At 41.1% G+C, this 17,647-nt stretch overlaps 1 protein-coding gene across 1 annotated transcript in view; it reads left to right on the top strand.

The window, feature by feature from the left end:
• Positions 1 to 15,498, top strand: part of LOC128584218 (leucine-rich repeat-containing protein 37A2-like) — a 30,879-nt gene extending 15,381 nt beyond the window's left edge. The window contains 9 exon segments of the mRNA XM_053589266.1: positions 886 to 960; positions 5,298 to 5,416; positions 7,258 to 9,047; positions 9,640 to 9,674; positions 9,676 to 9,742; positions 12,405 to 12,463; positions 13,739 to 13,790; positions 13,872 to 14,014; positions 14,678 to 15,498. Coding sequence (XP_053445241.1) covers positions 886 to 960; positions 5,298 to 5,416; positions 7,258 to 9,047; positions 9,640 to 9,674; positions 9,676 to 9,742; positions 12,405 to 12,463; positions 13,739 to 13,790; positions 13,872 to 14,014; positions 14,678 to 14,762 — 2,425 coding nt within the window. The 3' untranslated portion in view covers positions 14,763 to 15,498.
• Positions 15,499 to 17,647: the final 2,149 nt, after the last annotated feature.

Here is a 17,647-nt window from a genome sequence, read left to right as displayed (position 1 = left end):
GATACTAAAAAACGACTATAAACTCTTTGTGGAGTTACATGTACATTGAAATGCAGGTAATTTTAATTCAATTGCATTTTTCAGAATTCTCAATAGTAATCCTCTGACAACTGTTGAAGATTCATATCTTTATAAATTGCCAGCATTAAAATATCTGTAAGTATTGCGGTCATCTCATGAATCATGAGATTATTTCTGCTGTTATTTTTTATTTTCATCAAAGATTAAGTATGTTGAATTTAGGCTAAAATGTCATAATTTAAACTTTAACTGGTTATTAAAAAAAGGTTATTGGCAAAGAAAAGAGATTAAGAATGGATGTGTAATGAATGGGCAAGACAGACAGCAGGGAAAGAGAACAGTAGTATTGAGGAATGTAGATAAATATAATATATATAGATGCATGTAGGAATATGATTTATCCCAGAAAGCAAAAAAGAATAGATGCTTCTATTTTAAAAATAAAAAATAAAGGGCTGTGCCTGTGGCTCAAAGGAGTGGGCGCCAGCCCCATATGCTGGAGGTGGCGGGTTCGAACCCAGCCCAGACAAAAACTGCAAAAAAAAAAAAACACCTCCCCCCTAAAAAAAAAAATAAAATAAAGTAATCCAGGGAGGTGAATCCAATAAGAAAATGGGAAGATAAATGTTAAAAAGTGTATACATTCCATTATTCGATGTCATTAATTTGATGCTGCAAATGAAGATAATTACATTTCTTCAGTAAAAGCTCTGTAATCATCTTCTATGACAAATAAACTCTTGAGCTGGCTTGTTTTATATAGAAACAAAAATTGAAGTGCTGACATGTCCTTGAAATATCTTTTTAAGTACAGAATTTTTCTATTGGGGTTAATATCTTGATTCTTCGGACTTTCTCCTTCAGAGACATGGGAACAACACAAGCCCCACTTACAACAGTCGAGAACATCCTCATGACAACTCTTGAGTTGGAAAAACTGTAAGTTATTTTTTTCTTAGCTTTATTTTCACTTAGTACTTTTTTTAGGTTTATATTTTCTTAAGTCAGTTTTTGTGAGGTATAATTTTTATGCAGTAAAATTCACTCTTTTTAGGTGCACCAATCAATGAATTTTGACAAATGTATAATTATGTAACCACCATCACATTCCCCAAATAGAATGTTTCTGGCGCCCTAAAAAAAAGCCTCTCATGTTCCTCTGCAGTCGGTCCCCTCCTCGCACCATCAGCCCCTGGCAACCACAATCTGATTTACATCCGCATAGTTTTGCCTTTTCCCGACTGTCTTAGAAATGAAATCAGATGTGGTATGTAACCTTTTGTGTGACGCTTCTTTCACTTAGCATCATTGTTCTGATATTATATTACTATTCATGTTGTATCTGTCAGTGCAGTTAGTCCTCTCCTCATTCACAGCTTCAACCAAGCACAGCTGGTAAATATTTGGGGTGGGGTCGGGGGGTGGGGGGAGAATAAACTATAAAAACTAATATGTGTTAAAATACAGTACAGCAACAATGTACATGGCCTTTACACTGTGTTACATAATATTCTAAGAGTAATCTAGAGGTGATTTCAAGTATACTAGAGATTATATGCAAATATTATAGCATTCACAGATTTTGGTATCTGCAGAGTCCTGAACCAGTTCCCCACAGATAGCAAGGGACAGTGTCGTATGGCTATATCAGCTTATCCTTTCACCAATTTATGAACAATTGGGTTGTTTTCAATTTTTTGGCAATTATGAAAACTGCTAAGAACACTCATACTCATGTCTTTGTGTGAAATACGTTTTCATTTCTTTCAGGTCAGTACCTAGGGTGGGACTACTGTATCACATCCTAAGGACATATTTAACTTTTTAAGAGACTGCTAACTTCTTTCCTAAAGCGGCTGTACTATTTTGTATTCCCACCAGCAATGTGAAAGTTGCAGGTGCTACAGGTATTCAGCTGATCCTTATTTCAGTTTTCTTGAAAAATCTACTAGTAGATGTATAGTGGAATCTCATTGTGGTTTTAATTTGCATTTCTGTAATAGTTAATGCTGTTGAATATCTATTCATGTGTAAATATCTTCTGTACTGAATTATCTGTTCAAATCTGATCCTGTATTTTAATTGATATTTATCTTCTTGTTTAGTTTTAAGAGTACTTTTTATTCTCTAGATACAAGTCTTTCAGGTATGTGTTTAGTAACTATCTTTTTTCTTTTCTCAGGTTGTGGTTTGCCTTTTCATTCTTTTTAAATTTTATGTATGTGTGTGTGTATGTATGTATGTATGTATGTATTTATTTATTTTTTGAGACAGGAGTCTCACACTGTCACCCTGGGTTGATTGCCATGGTGTTATAAATCACAGCAACCTCAAACTCCTGGGCTCAAAACCAGAAAACTGAAATATAAGGATCTGCTGATCCTCTTGCCTCAGCCTCCCAAGTCGCTGTGTACCCACCACCATACCCACCTACTTTTTCCACTTTAGTAAAGACGGGGTCTTGCTCTTGCCCAAGCTGGTTTTAAACTCCTGAGCTCAAGCGATCCACTCACCTTGTCCTCCCAGAGTGCTAGGATTACAGGCGTGAGCCACTGTGCCTGGCCTGTCTTTTCATGCTGTTAAAAGTATTTGAGCCCAGGTTTTGTAATTTGTAATTTGAGGTTACAGCACAGGTTTTGTAATTTGTAATTTGAGGTTATGGCAAGCTATAAAGATGCCACCACACACTAGCCTGTGTGAGTGAGACCCTCTCTCAAAAAGAAAAATAAAGGAAAAAAAGGAAAGAAAACAGTAGCTGTTGTTTAGTTTCCAAATATTTGGCGATTTTTCAGATCTTTCTCTTGGTTTCTAATTTAATTCCATTATGATCAGAGAACACATATTGAATGACTTGAATTCTTTTGAATTTATTCAAATTTGTTTTATGGCCCAGAATATTGTTGCACAGCTCATTGATGCTCTGTTCATGTTTTATTTTGTTTCTCCTTGTGTTTCATTTTGGGAAGTTTTAAGTTTTTGAAATAACGATTTTAATGTCCTTGCCTGCTCCTTCTATCCATGTAGGTTCTGAGTTGTTTCTTATTGATTGCTTTGTTTCTTTACTATGGGTCATATTTTCTTGCTTCTTTTCATGTTTGGTAATTTTCTATTGGATCTTGGTACGTGTTGCCCCATGGTTCATGAGAGTGTCCTATCTAGCTTATGCTAACAGGCAGTCTTCCTAATCTTGAGCGACATCTAATTATTTTCTGATACTTTTGGGTGGTTCTTTTCCTAGCCTCAAGTAGTTTCCTCATACACGTGCACCAATCAGTACTTTGCTGAACACTCAAGAGCTCCCTCTGTGTGTCTCCAGAGTTCATGTTCTGTGTGCCTCTTTTCTCTCTAGTACTCTGCTTTGAGACTTCTAGCCACCTTGGTTTTCCCAGACTCGCAGCTCCATTTCCTTAATCAAAGAGTCCACCAGTTTCCTTTCCTAGCACCATGACCTGGAAACTCTCTCAAAGAAGTAAGCTAGGGCAGTCACGGGGCTCACTTCATTTATTTCACATCTTACGGAGATCACTGTCCTTCATTGCCTGATGTCCAGTGTCTTTAAAACTGTTGTTTTGTTTCTTTTATCTGGTATTTTGGTTGTTTCTGGCCAGGGGTGCAATGTCCCTGTTATTACATCTTGGCCAGAATCTAATAATAATCTTTAAATCTGTTTTGTTTTGATCCAGGATCAATCAGAGATCAGGCATTGCTCGTTATGTCTCTGTTTCCTTTAGTCTAAAACATTTGTCTACTTTTTCTTGGTCTTTCATGCATTGAAGAGTCTAACAGGGTTGTTTTGTAAATTCTCCCACAATCCGGATTTGTCTATTTCCTCATGATTAGATTCAGGTAAAACATTTTGAGGAAGAATACTATTAATAAATAGACGATGTGTTCTTCCTACCTCATGACTTCAGATGGCCCATAATGCTAAGTTTGATCACTTGATTACAGAGTGATATCTTCTAGAGCTCTCCATTATAAAGTTATTTTTTCCATTGTTAATTAATATGTGTAAATACATTTGATCTTAGACAAAAGTCCAAGAAGAAACAATAATAAGTATAAATAATCTCCGGGGTGATGCTTTGAGATCAGTGAAGATCCTGCTTTCAAAACATGTTTTTACCCAACTGTGCATCAGTGAGGCAAGAGAATCTCTTAAGCCCAGGAGTTGGAGGTTGCTGTGATCTGTGACGCCATGGCACTCTACCCAGGGCGACAGCTTGAGGCTCTGTCTTAAAAAACAAACCAACCAACCAACTGTGCATCAGTGATAATCACTATCCAAATCCATTATTATCGTGTTTGCAAAATGACACTTTTCTAATTATATCATTCCTTCTACATAGCTGGCATTATTCTATTAATATTAAAGAAGAGCTGGCCCTCTTTTCCTTTTGTGAATTCATGGATTCTTCGTCTGTGAATTCATGGATTCTTCTTTATAGTAATTATGTTGTACCTGATTATCATCATTATTATTTTGAAGGCTGAAATTGTCCACATTTGGCCAATGTAATCTTCATTGTTCAACCCTCTAAAGTGGTTTAAACTAAGCTATCATTTATGCCCAGAGTAATTTCTAATATTTACCACTCCCAAGAGTAATTGAGAAAGGAATTCTAGAAGTTTGGGGCCTCCAGACTCTTCTTAGAAGTCTGCCTCCTGTGTCCTCTCAACCCAAAATGAGACAGATTTTCTTCTTCTATCTTCTATGGGAGAAGATAACTTCTGAATGAAACTACAAATCAGTGTCACCGAATTCTAATTCCTTTTTTAACAATTTATTATTTTAAGAGATGAGGTCTTACTATCTTGCCTAGGCTGGTCTCAAAGTTCTGGCCTCAAGCAATCCTCCCACCTTACGCTCCTGAGTGGCTACAACCACGGGTGCACATCACAATGCCCAGCTAATTAAAAAAAAATTTTTGTAGGGGCAGGGTCTTGCTATGTTGCCCAGGCTGGTCTCAAACCCTAGCACCAAGCAATCCTCCTGCTTTAGCCTCCCCTGTAGCTGGAATTACAGGTGAAAGCTACCATACCTGGCACCTCCAATCTCTATCACGTTTACTCTAGGCATACCATAAACACTGCCATGTTCACCCATCTCTCTGTCTCCTTTCCTTTTGGCTTTCTGGTTCCTACCCAACAACTGACCAGGCCATATGCCTCAAGAACTCTTTTTGCCTAGCCCTGCGGTAGTTTCAACCTCCCTCTTCTACCAACTGAAGTCATCCCTTTACCATTAATTTAATTCTCTGTGTTTTCATTTATAGGATCTTACCTAGCCATATGGCCTGCTGCCTCTGCCAATTTAAAAATAATATTGAGGTTGTCTGCAAGACAGTGAAGCTACATTGTGATGCATGTATAGGAAACAGCACAGAAGATTGTTGTGAGTTTAAATTGCTTAATGATAAATTTTTTTAATTTTTATTTTGTTTTTTAAGTTTTTAATTTGAGAATTTTTAAGCTAATGATGAAATTGCTTTATTCTTATTTATTTGTTCAGAGTTAAACTCCCTGTATTTCTGAACTACTCCTTGGCTGAAAGTCAGGTTCTCAATTATTATTACATAATTTAATAATGTAACTGTTCCACATCCATAAAGGACAGAGAGGAAGGAACGGAAGGAGGAGAGTATAACATTAGCGGCCACATACTCGGTACTGTGTCTCTGCTTGGTGTTTTGCCCCCCACCAATAACTTGTCTATACAGCTCCTCAAAGTTTGTAACTGGTTTTATATCCATTACGTCTCAAGAGCTCTTTGCCTTATAGGACAGGTATAGATCGGGTTTTGGTTCGTTTATTTTTACAAAGAGTAGAAGTGATATTTGGAGCCTGAGAGTTTCCAGTTGCATGAGCAGAAATTGCTACCTGGCCCTTCTAAAGAAACAGAGAGCTTTTCCATTCTTAGACTCTCCAACTCTGAACTTGCTCTAAATCTAAAGCATTTATATCCACAGAACAAACACTCGGGTGCTTTTTTAAGTGTTTTTCTCATATTACGTTTATTAGCACTAACTTCATCAAAATGTGACTGCTTTCATGTCCACACAATTTGAATACAGATCTCTACCCGTGATACTAAAGTTGCATACTTTCCAAAACAATTTTTCACATATTATATTATATTGTATTAGTCTCTTCTCCCCTGAAAGTAGGCAGAACAAACATTTTTAATCTTGTTTTACAGATGAGGAAAAACAAGATCAGAGGCGTTTAGTGCTGTAGCCTATTCTCAGGCCTTCTGTCCCCAAATTTGGGTTCTCCATAGCCCATGTTCCTCATTTCTCATGATGCTTACCTACTTCTCTGACCTTTAACCACTACCACCGAAACTTTTAATTCTGGACAGGAACCCAGCTACACAATGGTACACTTGTTTTTCATGCAGTTAGAAGCTTTGGATGGTTCCACAAGTAAAGCTGGGAATTATAGAAATGAAACGAAAGCAAAGTGGGCATCTGACAAAAGTTGCTTTTTCCTTTCTGCATTTTAGGAAGTCAAGTAATGTTTATCTAAAATTGCTGTTATTCCTTAGATTTATTGAACACGCCGCATAAGCATATAATCTGGAAATTAAAAACCTCTTAACCTCCATCCCAGATCCCAGCCCAAATTGAGGAAAGAACCAGAATCTACCTCGTGTTTTTTCTGTGCAGAACCTCCTATTATCCGGGCTAGGATACATGAGAGCAGGGGCCAAGAAGAGGAACTGGGTGGGGAGATGACAAGGCCATGTCCAGATAAGGACGTCTTAGCAATAGGATTGGGGCCTCCACATTAGCATCTCTTCTCTTGGTCCCCTCAGGGAACTGTCTTTCATCAGAGTCATCTACAAGCATGCCCCCTCTGCATCTGAGGCAGGACAGTCTGGGCTGCAGAAGGGCTGGTTCAGCCAGGAGCAGGGAGCAAGGGTCTCCCATCTTGGGGATTTACTGAGTGCTGGGCGAGTGGATTTGGGGAACCAGTGGAATAACCCCAAGTAGAGTAACTATATGTCACATTATGGAATGTTCTGAGTAGGTAGCCACTTTTCCCAAAGATATTTTTCTCCTTTTATTATTCCATTGTATAGGTTTAAACTGGGGTTTCTTTTTTTCCTCTCTACGTGGCATTCTTCTGTTTGCTGACTCCTAATTTCTTTGACTGGGTTATATGGCTGTGGATTGGCAAAAAGCTATGCCATCATCCTTCCATCGTCAAAAGCAGTCTCTTCTTTTTTGACAGTTGAAGAAGCAAGTGTAGGAAATGTGGAGGGAGCACTCATGAAGGTATTACAGGCCCGGAAGAAGCACACGAGCACCGAGCTGACCATTGAGCCAGAGGTATCCGCAAATAAAAATGGCGTCGGCTTGTCAGGCTTCACGAGTGACCAGATGGACTTCAATGATGAAAGCGATGTCATTAGTGCACTTAATTACATATTGCCTTATTTCTCAGAGGGAAATCTAGAAGATGTAGAATCAACATTATTACCATTCATTAAACTGCTTTTCTCAAATGTGCAGGAAGGAGAGAAGCCCCTAAGTCATATGAAAAACAATACAAAGGCTCAGCCTCTTGAACCTGGACCCAGCAATTCAGCTTACAAAAATAAACTGAGGAAGCTCTATTTCCTGGAAAATTTGTTAGATGCAGAAATTCAAGAAAAAATCGACGAGGTTAAAAAGAAAGAAAAAACTGCCATGCTTATGCAGTCTGGCCTTTTAGGTCCCAAACTTAAACGCCAAATCTTTCCCAAAAAAGTGGCAACTGCTGAATCACAGGAAAATAGCGTGACAGAGAGTGAGAGTGGAGACAGGGGGCTGAAGAAAGTGACGCTATTCCTCAAAGGGCCCAAGCGCCTACGGAGAAAGCTCTTACAGGAGGCAAGAATCAAGAGGAAACAGGGTACCTGGCCGACAGCGAAGAAAGTGGCCGAAGAAAGAACGCTTGGGAAACCAATCCCGAGTGAAATGACACAGTTTGACGTGGTGCAGAGGCCTCGGAAGTTTGTGGGAAGCTCCTTCCACCCCGAGCCTTCCTTCACGCAGACGCACAAGGGTGCGGTCTCTTCTGTCTTCAAACAGTATATTGGCATGCCTTCTCCTTCTGCCACCTCAGAATCCCTACCTGAGGTTAAAAAACAATCAAAAGACATGAGCGACACCATTTTTGTTTTAGAAGATGCAAATGCTAGAGTTAAAAGTATGGAAGCTGGTAAACCAATTGTACATTCTAGAAGAAAATACCGCTTTCATAAACCTCATTCCCATGTGGCCCACAGAACACCTGCGGCCAAACTAAGACAAAAGTTTAAAAAAGAAACAGTGTTCCATGGACAGATGCCTGTAAAGCGGCCTCCATTCTGTGCAGTAAGGAGCCTTATAAATTCCCCGTCACATGGGGTTTTTCCACCTTCAGAAGAGCTGAGTCCTCAGGAGAATCCTTTTCCAGATTCACTTGCTCCTTCAGAATCTGTTACAGAAATCACGACTGTATCCCCTCTAGGAAATGGTATTGAAGAAAACAGTTTTATGGAAAACACTGCTATACCTGAAGAAACTATCTCTGAAAGTACAAATGATAAGAATCCTTCCGCTATAGATTCCACTGGGACTGTGTTCTTAATACCGAATGTTAAACAAATCAGTGAAACTCTGTGGGAATACCACAACACGGGCACTGACTTACCCAACATGGAAAAAAGCTTCACGTACCCATTGCTCGCGTCCCCGGGTGATCAATTTGAAATGCAGCTAAACCAGCAGCTCCGATCCCTCATCCCCAACAACGACGTGAGAAGGCTCATTTCTCACGTTATCCGGACTTTGAAAATGGACTGCTCTGAGACCCATGTGCAACTGGCCTGTGCCAAGCTCATCTCTAGAACAGGTCTCCTGATGAAGCTTCTGAGTGAGCAGCAAGAAGTAAAAGTACCCAAGGCAGAATGGGATGCGGATCAGTGGAAGACTGAGAACTACATCAAGGAGAGCACAGAAGCCCAGGCTGAACAGAAAGAGCAGGAGTCAAGTGAGGTAAGGATGACTACGGGAACATGAGACCTGGACTTCTCCATCAGTTCAGGGGTGTCCAGCCTACAGCCTGTGGGCCACATGATGATTTTGTGAGGACTTTTTTTTCACTTATATGTGATGTCAGATATCATGAAAAGTATGCACAGACACCCCCTCCTTTTTTTTTTTTTTTTTTTTGCTAATCAGCTTTCATTAGTATTTGTGTATTTACTCTGTGGCCTAAGACAACTCTTATTCTTCCCATGTGTGGCAGAGGAGAAAAAGGTTGGACACCCTTGGTTTAGGATATACCATGAAAGCATCCATGCAGCAAGGCCCGGGTAGACAAGTCCATATTTTATCTTGGCCATGTAATTTTGGCCATGACAGTGATCTCCCACTTTGCTCATTTAGAGAATGAAGCAGACAGAACACTCATGATAAAGAAGATGTAGAACAAAATGCTCAATAGTAAGATTATGTCACACATTAGATTTGCTTTGTTCTTTAAGAACCTATAAGCTACTTACTTGGGAGGGTGGAGTTTTGAATAGTTAGATCTCATTCTTTCCATCTCTTTGGTGGTTTTTTAATTATTCTTTCCCTTTTTTAGCTCACTAAAGGAGTTCCAGGATATGGCTATAACAACACTCATCTTGGCGATATCTGTGACTGTAATAGTGATGATTTTGATTATAATTTTCTGTCTTATTGAGGTAAGGACAATAATTCAGGTTTCCAGTAACATCCTTGCTAATAGATTCAGTACTCATGAACTGAAAATCAAAGCCACTATCCCATCTACTGTTACTTGACGTTCCTCTTCAGTCACTACGACTAAGGTATGCATTGTTCTTTACTGTAATATATACCAAGGATTTTTTTAAAGTAACCCCTCTCCGAGGAAATCGCTATAGAACTGAAACCAAGATAACAAACCACTAGATTATTTGGAGAAATTAAGTTTAAGAAAGCCAAAGTTGAAGTGATAGGAAAGTTTTTCCAACCCAAAACTGTCAATAATTTTATGTACTCTCCAATCACTCTCATTCTACCACTGATTTCTTTCCTTGTTGCTGAAATGACAAGAGATGTATTATCTCCACCCTCGTGGAGCTGTCATCACCCTGGGGAGAAAGGACACAGCAAAAGATAGAGGTGTCATCTTATAGATTCATTAGATTCAGGTAGCATCCTCCTTCTCCACTGTGCAAGGCATTGTCTACACAGGTTCAGTTAAAGCACCTCAGCTAAACCTTGCACCTGGCTATTTCAAAGTGTGTCGTATTTACAGTCACCTGTTCCTGGAGCTTGCCTGTGTTTACCTTTTGTTCAATAGGCCATTTCATAATGGCCTATTACTTTACCCAACATGTAGGTGCTAGCATATTAAAAGAATTGTTTAATAAGCTGACAATCATGATTTTACCCCACCATCCAACCTAATTTACCTTATTTGATTTACTTTTTCTATTGTGGCAACCCTCTGTTCTAGCCAAAGCAGCCCACACCATACCCCAATCACATCATGCCTATCCCTGCTTTCATCTGTGCCTTTACCCATCCAGAATTCTCTTACTTAACTCTGCCCATGGAAATCCTGTGACTCTGTTCAAATTCAAGTTCGTCTTTCTTTCTGATGCCTTCTCTGAATACTCCAGCCTGCCTGGGCCTAGTCCCTCTGTGAGTTTTGTCACCATTTCTTGGAGGATATGGTGAAGCATTTTCCCTCCCCTGAGAACTTAAAAATGTGGCAAACCATTTTCTTAAAGATGCTATCCAAGAAAGAACCCCAAGATCAGGACAGAATGAAGCAGAGGAGAGCTGTGTGGACCAAGTGGCTCCTGGTCTATCAGATGGGAGCAGAACCTGGCTGATATATGGATTAAGTGGCCCTTATCTGGATGCTCAGGATCAGAAGTGTTTCAGATATCAGATTTTTTTTCAAATTTTGGAATATTTGTATTATACTTAACCAGCTGAGCATCCCTAATCTGAACATCTAAAATCCAAAATGCTCCAGTGAGCATTTCCTTTGAGTGTCATGGTGGTGCTCAGAAAGTTTCAGATCTTGGAGCATTTTGGATTTCAGGTTTTCAGATTAGGGATAATCAACCTGTTAGTACAGGGACTTTGGCATCCTTGGATTTGGGTATGTTAGGCTGAGGGGAGTGGATCCTGGAACGAGTTGCCTGCAGATACCAAGGAAAGAGCCAAAGAACCATTAAACAGGATAGAATTTCTGTCTTCAGACCAGGTGCGATGGCTCATGCTTATAATCCTAAGGATTATAAGGGAGGATTATAATTGCTTGAGCTCAGGAGTTGGAGACCAGCCTGAGTGAAAGCGAGATCTCATCTCTACTAAAAGAAAAATTAGCCAGGTGTCATGGTGTGCACCTTAAGTTCCAGGTATTCTAGAGCAATGATTTTCAACACGTGTGTCATGGCAGGATCTTCGGTATGTCGTGAAAAACTTTTTAAAGGTCATTATTAAATTATGTTCAAAAGAAGCTCAAAGCACAGTAAGTATATTCTCTTTTTACTCTTTTATTTGATCAACATTATTTAAGTGTGCTGCCAAAGTTTAACTGTAGGTTCAAGTGTGCTGTGAAAAGGTTGAAAAACACTGCTCTAGAGGCTAAGACAAGAGGATCAGTTGAGCCCAGGAATTTGATGTTGCAATGAGCTATAGTGATGCCACTGTACTCTAGCCAGGGCAACGGAGTGAGACTGTCTCAGAAAAATAATTTATGTCTTCAGAAAATATATCTTTTAGCCAGACATGGTGGTACATACCTGTAGTTCCAGCTACTAAAGATGCTGAGGCAGGAGGCTTACTTGAGCCCAAGAATTTGAGGCTACAGTGAACTATGATCATACCACTATACTCTACCCCAGGTGACAGAGTGAAACCCTATCTCTAATAAAAAATTATAGATAGCTGGCTCGGCACCTGTAGCTCAAGCGGCTAGGACACCAGCCACATACAGGAGAGCTGGGGGGTGGGGGTGGGGGTGGCTGGGAGGGGGTTCGAATCCAGCCCAGCCTCGCCAAGCAACAATGACAACTATAACCAAAAAATAGCCAGGCATTGTGGTGGGCACCTGTAGTCCCAGCTACTTGGGAGGCTGAGGCAAGATTTGAGGTTCCCACAAAACTTAAGCCGAAGAGTTTGAGGATGCTGTGAGCTGTGACGCCACAGTACTCTACCCAGGTGACACCTTTTGTTTTGTCTCAAAAAAAAAAAAAAAAGGAAAGGAAAGATAGATAAATAGAAGTTATCTCACTGGGTAGGTAAGACTTAAAAGGAATGAATAAAGATTTGGAGATACTGGTCATTATGATGGATAATCATGATTGTTTTCTTCCAAAACAGATTTATTCTCATAGAAGAGCAGCAAGGACAGATGTAGAATCAGGCTCAGTCCCAAGGAGGTAAATACTGGTCTGACGATTTAAATTAGAATTTTAGAACTAGAGAACTTAGAACTCATCTCTTTCAATCCTTTCGTTTTATAGTGAGGAAACTGCCAGAGGCAGGAAGAATACTTACCTGCCTTAGTGCTTTGCCTGGATCCAGCAAAATTAGCTCCCCAGACAAAGCTGAGTTGGACAGGAGTGGCAAGGACGAATCTGCTGCCACCAGTCCTTCAAGGGAAGGCAGGGGCGGGGGTTGGAGTTGTGCCTGTTCCTTCCGGTGGCGGGCATCCGGCCAGCCAGAGGCCTTTTTGGAGGCTCTGGGGAAGGGGCAAGGGAGCTAGTCTCCTTCAAGGCTCCTTCAGGAATATATGAATCCTTCCTCCAGAGTGGCAGGAAAACCTACCTTCTCATTCTACTTGCTTTGGGGTCTCCAATCTCTATTTATCCAAACGTCAGAGAATTTTAACTAGAAGAGACCTTAAATAATACTTTGCCTCTTCCTTTTATAATAAGAAAACGGAGACAGAGAAAAGGAAATTACGTTGCTCCATGGTCCCAGTGCTAGTGTCAGAAAGAGGGTGGTCCCTTTCCAGCTGGGGACTTCTCCATTGATTATTCTCTACGTGGGCTGTGAGTCACATTTTATATCACAATTCAATACGTACATGCTGTGTAGACATGAGTAGATGTGGAAACAGTCTGATTTTTTTTCTATTCTGCTCATATTCAAAAAGGATATTTTGTCCTTTAAACTGATTTTACAACTACTCAGTGACAGCCTGCAGTATGAAAATAAGTTTTGTAGCTGGACCCAGGCATTTGCTTGACAGGACTCGCCTGATAGGATAAAGCTTCTAGGAGAATAGAAGCACTTTATCCTTCACCCACCAGCAAAGGCTATCTGTGGTACTAGGTTTGAAAGGGACTGATGTAAAATGCTTCTGGAGAGTGAAGTACTTCTGGCCTGTGTGTTTGTACAGTTTGTTCACTGTACAAGGGAACTTGGCCAATGGGGTAAGTGGGGCTGAAAATCCTCCCTGTACCTCCCACCAAGCCATGCTCAAAGGTCCCCCCAGTGACATTACGGGGCCCTCTTAAACAGATGTGGAGAGCTTCTGGAAGTCTCTCCATGAAATGATTTTCAGGATTCTAGGTCCATACTGATGTTGCCCACTGTGATTATGGACCGAACCACAGATTTAGTTCCAATAAAACGAGAGGTGTACATCGTGGGAGACCTGGGAAATGGCAGGAATCACTAATTGTCTCATGTGTGTGTTTTTTCCCAAGGGGCTTTTTTGACTTTCTGCATAGGAAATGCTCATCGCAGAGTGAAAGCCAGGTAAATTTGAGGAAGATTCAGTGCTGTGGCCAGAGAAAACAGGAGAAATGCAGAATTAATACCTGCCTTTCTCTTTTCTAGGAGGGCTTTTTCTGGTTAAGGAGTCCACTTTGGCTGAGGGATATGTACAGACCTCTCAATGCCACACGCAAGAAAAACATGGCCCAGAAGCTTCACGACAAGGAGTCTTCTGATGAGGAAGAGATTTACAAGAAGGATGCAGGGTAAATGACTGGGAACAATTTAAAATCTCATCTACAGTGGCCGGGCACGGTGGCTCACGCCTGTAATCCTAGCCCTCTGGGAAGTTGAGGCAGGACGATTGCTTGAGCTCAGAGTTCAAAGCCATCCGGAGCTCTACTAAAAATAGAAAAATTAACCGAGTGTTGTGGCAGGTGCCTGTAGTCCAAGCTACTTGGGAGGCTGAGGCAGAAGAATCGTTTGGACCCCTTAGTTTGAGGTTACTATGAGCTGCTCACAACATCTAGCCAGGCCAGACTCCATGTCAACAAAAAATCTTATCTAAAATGAGGGGATAATGAGAAGTTTAATTGCTCCTTTTTATTTTTTTATTTTATTAAACCATAGCTGTGTACATTAGTATGATCGTGGGGCACCATACACTTGGTTCATAAATCGTTTGACACATTTTCATCACATTAGTTAACATAGCTTTTGTAGCATTTTCTTAGTTATTTTGCTAAGACCTTTACATTCCACATTTACTAGGATTCACATATACCCTTGTAAGATGCACCACAGCTGTAATCCCATTAATCCCCCTCCTTCCCCGTCCCTCCCCCCCTTTCCCCTTTCACATGAAAGCTATAACCCAGTTAATTGCTCCTTTTAAGAGTAAAAGCCTTGCCATTGTCTTCCTATTCCAGGGAGCCCCTATCAACAGCAACACCTGTGGATTCGGCTGCTGAAGGTGGTGAGGAAAGTGAGACCGCGCCAGAGGGGGAGGACTAAGAGTGATCCAGCCTGCCTAAGGCCCCCTGCAAACTGTATTTTCTAATGTTGGCATCTCCGCATTGCTTGTAAGATACTTATTTTTCACACACAACAAATGTATATAATCTATTGTCAATTCCAGCCAGCTGGTAAGAAACTTAAACGTTAATAGCTAAATATTTATACACGCAAAACAAGGGCCAGAGAAAAGAAAAGCGGGACTGAAGCCAGAGACTGTCAAGCTGGCCAACACCTCCACAAGCGGCATTGTGGGCAGAGGACGCACGGGGGCTCCCCCACCTCATTTCCCAGTCTAGTCAGTCTCCGGGAAGCTGAAAATATATCATCCTGGAGAGAGGGAGCCCATTTTTAAATCAAATACAGTTGTTCTGGGGCTCCCTCCCCTGGTCCATTAAGAACCAGTCGTTTACAACATACTTGACCTCTTGCCCTGAGGGGACCTTCCACCTGCTGCCACCTCTCAGAGGGTGGGTGGGGTTGCCAGAAATGTTTGGATCACTAAGCCGACCTGCACTGTTGCGTCAAGTCCTGTCTTTTCTCCCAGGCTCCCAAATTCATGCGTGAATGTGTGTCCTTTACCCTTTAAAGCTGGTGGAAACTTCAAAAAAATTTTTTTTGTTGGTTTTTTCTTTTTAAAAATCTCAACCCTTGGATAGCTACTAGGCCAATTCACTGTCCCTCAGATGGTTGGAGGGCCAGAGTATAGTTAAAAAAAAAAACAAAAACTGAACAAATTCCTATGCACACTGCACATATCTTATTTTGAAGTACAAAAAGAAAACGGGGACAAATACAATCACACCGCTTCTTGTGGCCCACAGGCCGCAGGTTGAGGATGCCTGGTCTAGGGAGATAGAGAAGTAGAACCCGTGCTTGCCAGTGAAGAGTCAACAATGACAATAATACTGGGGGTGATGGCTGCTACGGTTTATTAGGCACCAGCTTGGGCCAGCATAATACGAAGCTCTTTAGTTGCACTGTTAAGTCACAAGGACCAAAACACCACATGCCAGCTCAAACTCTGCAAGGGGGTGGGGTGTTATGAGTGTTGGACATAAACAGGAAGCTAACAGTAAACCAAGACTAGAGATCTTGTACTGCTGGGCCTCCCAGACTCTGGGCCAGGATTCCAGGCAAATCCAGGTTCCTATTTTGTCATAATTACGTTATTTCCAATTTGGTACACAAAGTGAGACTTATGTAAAACACCATCTCAACTTTGTACAATACTTGTTAATCTCAAATGCTACCGTACTGTACTACTATTTTTTGTTTTAGAGATAGAGTCTCACTTTGTCACCCTTGGTAGATTACCATGGCATCACAGCTCACAGCAACCTCCAGGTCTTGGGCTTAGGCCATTCTCTTGCCTCAGCCTCCCGAGTAGCTGGGACTATAGGCACCCGCCACAATGTCAGGCTATTTTTTTGTTGCAGTTTGGCTGGGGCCGGGTTCAAACCCACCACCCTCGGTATATGGGGCTGGCGCACCCCCTACTGTACTTCTAAATTAAAACTGCCCAAAGTGAGATTCTACTTTGCCCAGCTCTTCAGTGAGACCTGAGAGAGAGAGGGGGACACAAGCCCAACAGCTACTAAATGAATGAAAATCCTCACTGATTCCTATGAAAACTGTCAGAGAAATGAGAAATTTTATAACAGATGAAGAAATGAGGCAATATATGATTAGAGCAAAAATAATACTGAATAGAAATATAGCGATTCGGAAGAAGAAAGTTACATGGCCTAGGGAAAATCCTTGAAGAAAATGGAATTTTGCTGTAGGATCCATCTTTAGGTAGTTCACTCACTCACACACTGGTGAGTTCTTGGAGGCTTCAGTTCCTCCCCCAACGGGCCTGTGCACACGCTATTTGATTGAAGGTTCTCATGACTTGATGGTGGGCCTCCTCCAGAGTGAGTGGTCTAAGAGACAGAGACAGAGCCAGGCAGAAGTTAACCTTTTCATGACCTAGCCTCAGAAGACCTCTGCCAAATAACATGAATAGATGTCAGTCACTAAATGCAGCCCACATTCAAGGGGAGGGAATTTAGACTTCATCTTTCAAAGAAAGAAGAATCAAAGAGCTTGTGGACTATATTAAAACTACTACTATAAAACTTTTTTGCATATACAAAAAAGCAAAAAGAATGGAAGAGAAAGTATCCAATGTACTCAGCCCTACTATGAAACTAATTTATGGCTTTCACATGAAAGCTATAACCCAGTTAAAACCTAAGAATGGGGGAAAGGGGGGGAGGGAGGGGGGAGGTGGGTGGAGGGAGGATGATTGGTGGGATTCGCCTGCGGTGCATCTTACAAGGGTATATGTGAAACTTAGTAAATGTAGAATGAAATTGTCTTAACACAATAACTAAGAAAATGCCAGGAAGGCTATGTTAACCAGTGTGATGAAAATGTGTCAAATGGTGTATAAAACCAGTGTATGGTGCCCCATGATCGCAATAATGTGCACAACTATGATTTAATGAAAAAAAAATAGAGTAGATGGATGTGGCTGTTTGACAAGCATGGAGGCAGCTTCTTCTGCCCCACCCTCCTTCATGGACCAAGGAAGGAAGAGAAGAGCAGCGAGAACAAGTCTTTGGCTCTCCAGGTAAAGGTATATGAAAGCAATAAGAAATAATCACTCTCCAAAGATGAAATAGTAAAATACATGCTACATAGGATTAAAGAATGGAGTCCATCTGTCACTGGGCTTTAGCCCATTTTGCAGCCTACCAAGTCCCACCACCCTCCTGACACCCGCCCAGCCTCTGTCACCCTCCATACACCCACATGTGCTACTGCTGCATTTATCACGATGGAAGTAGGAGTCGTGAGTGTTCTTGAGTTAGGATCAGGGTTGATAGTGTAAATGT

This window comes from Nycticebus coucang, chromosome 4 (assembly GCF_027406575.1).
Source record: "Nycticebus coucang isolate mNycCou1 chromosome 4, mNycCou1.pri, whole genome shotgun sequence".
Lineage (NCBI taxonomy): Eukaryota > Metazoa > Chordata > Mammalia > Primates > Lorisidae > Nycticebus > Nycticebus coucang.
Note: the sequence above shows the minus strand (reverse complement) of the source record. Positions and strands in the feature narration are given on the sequence as shown.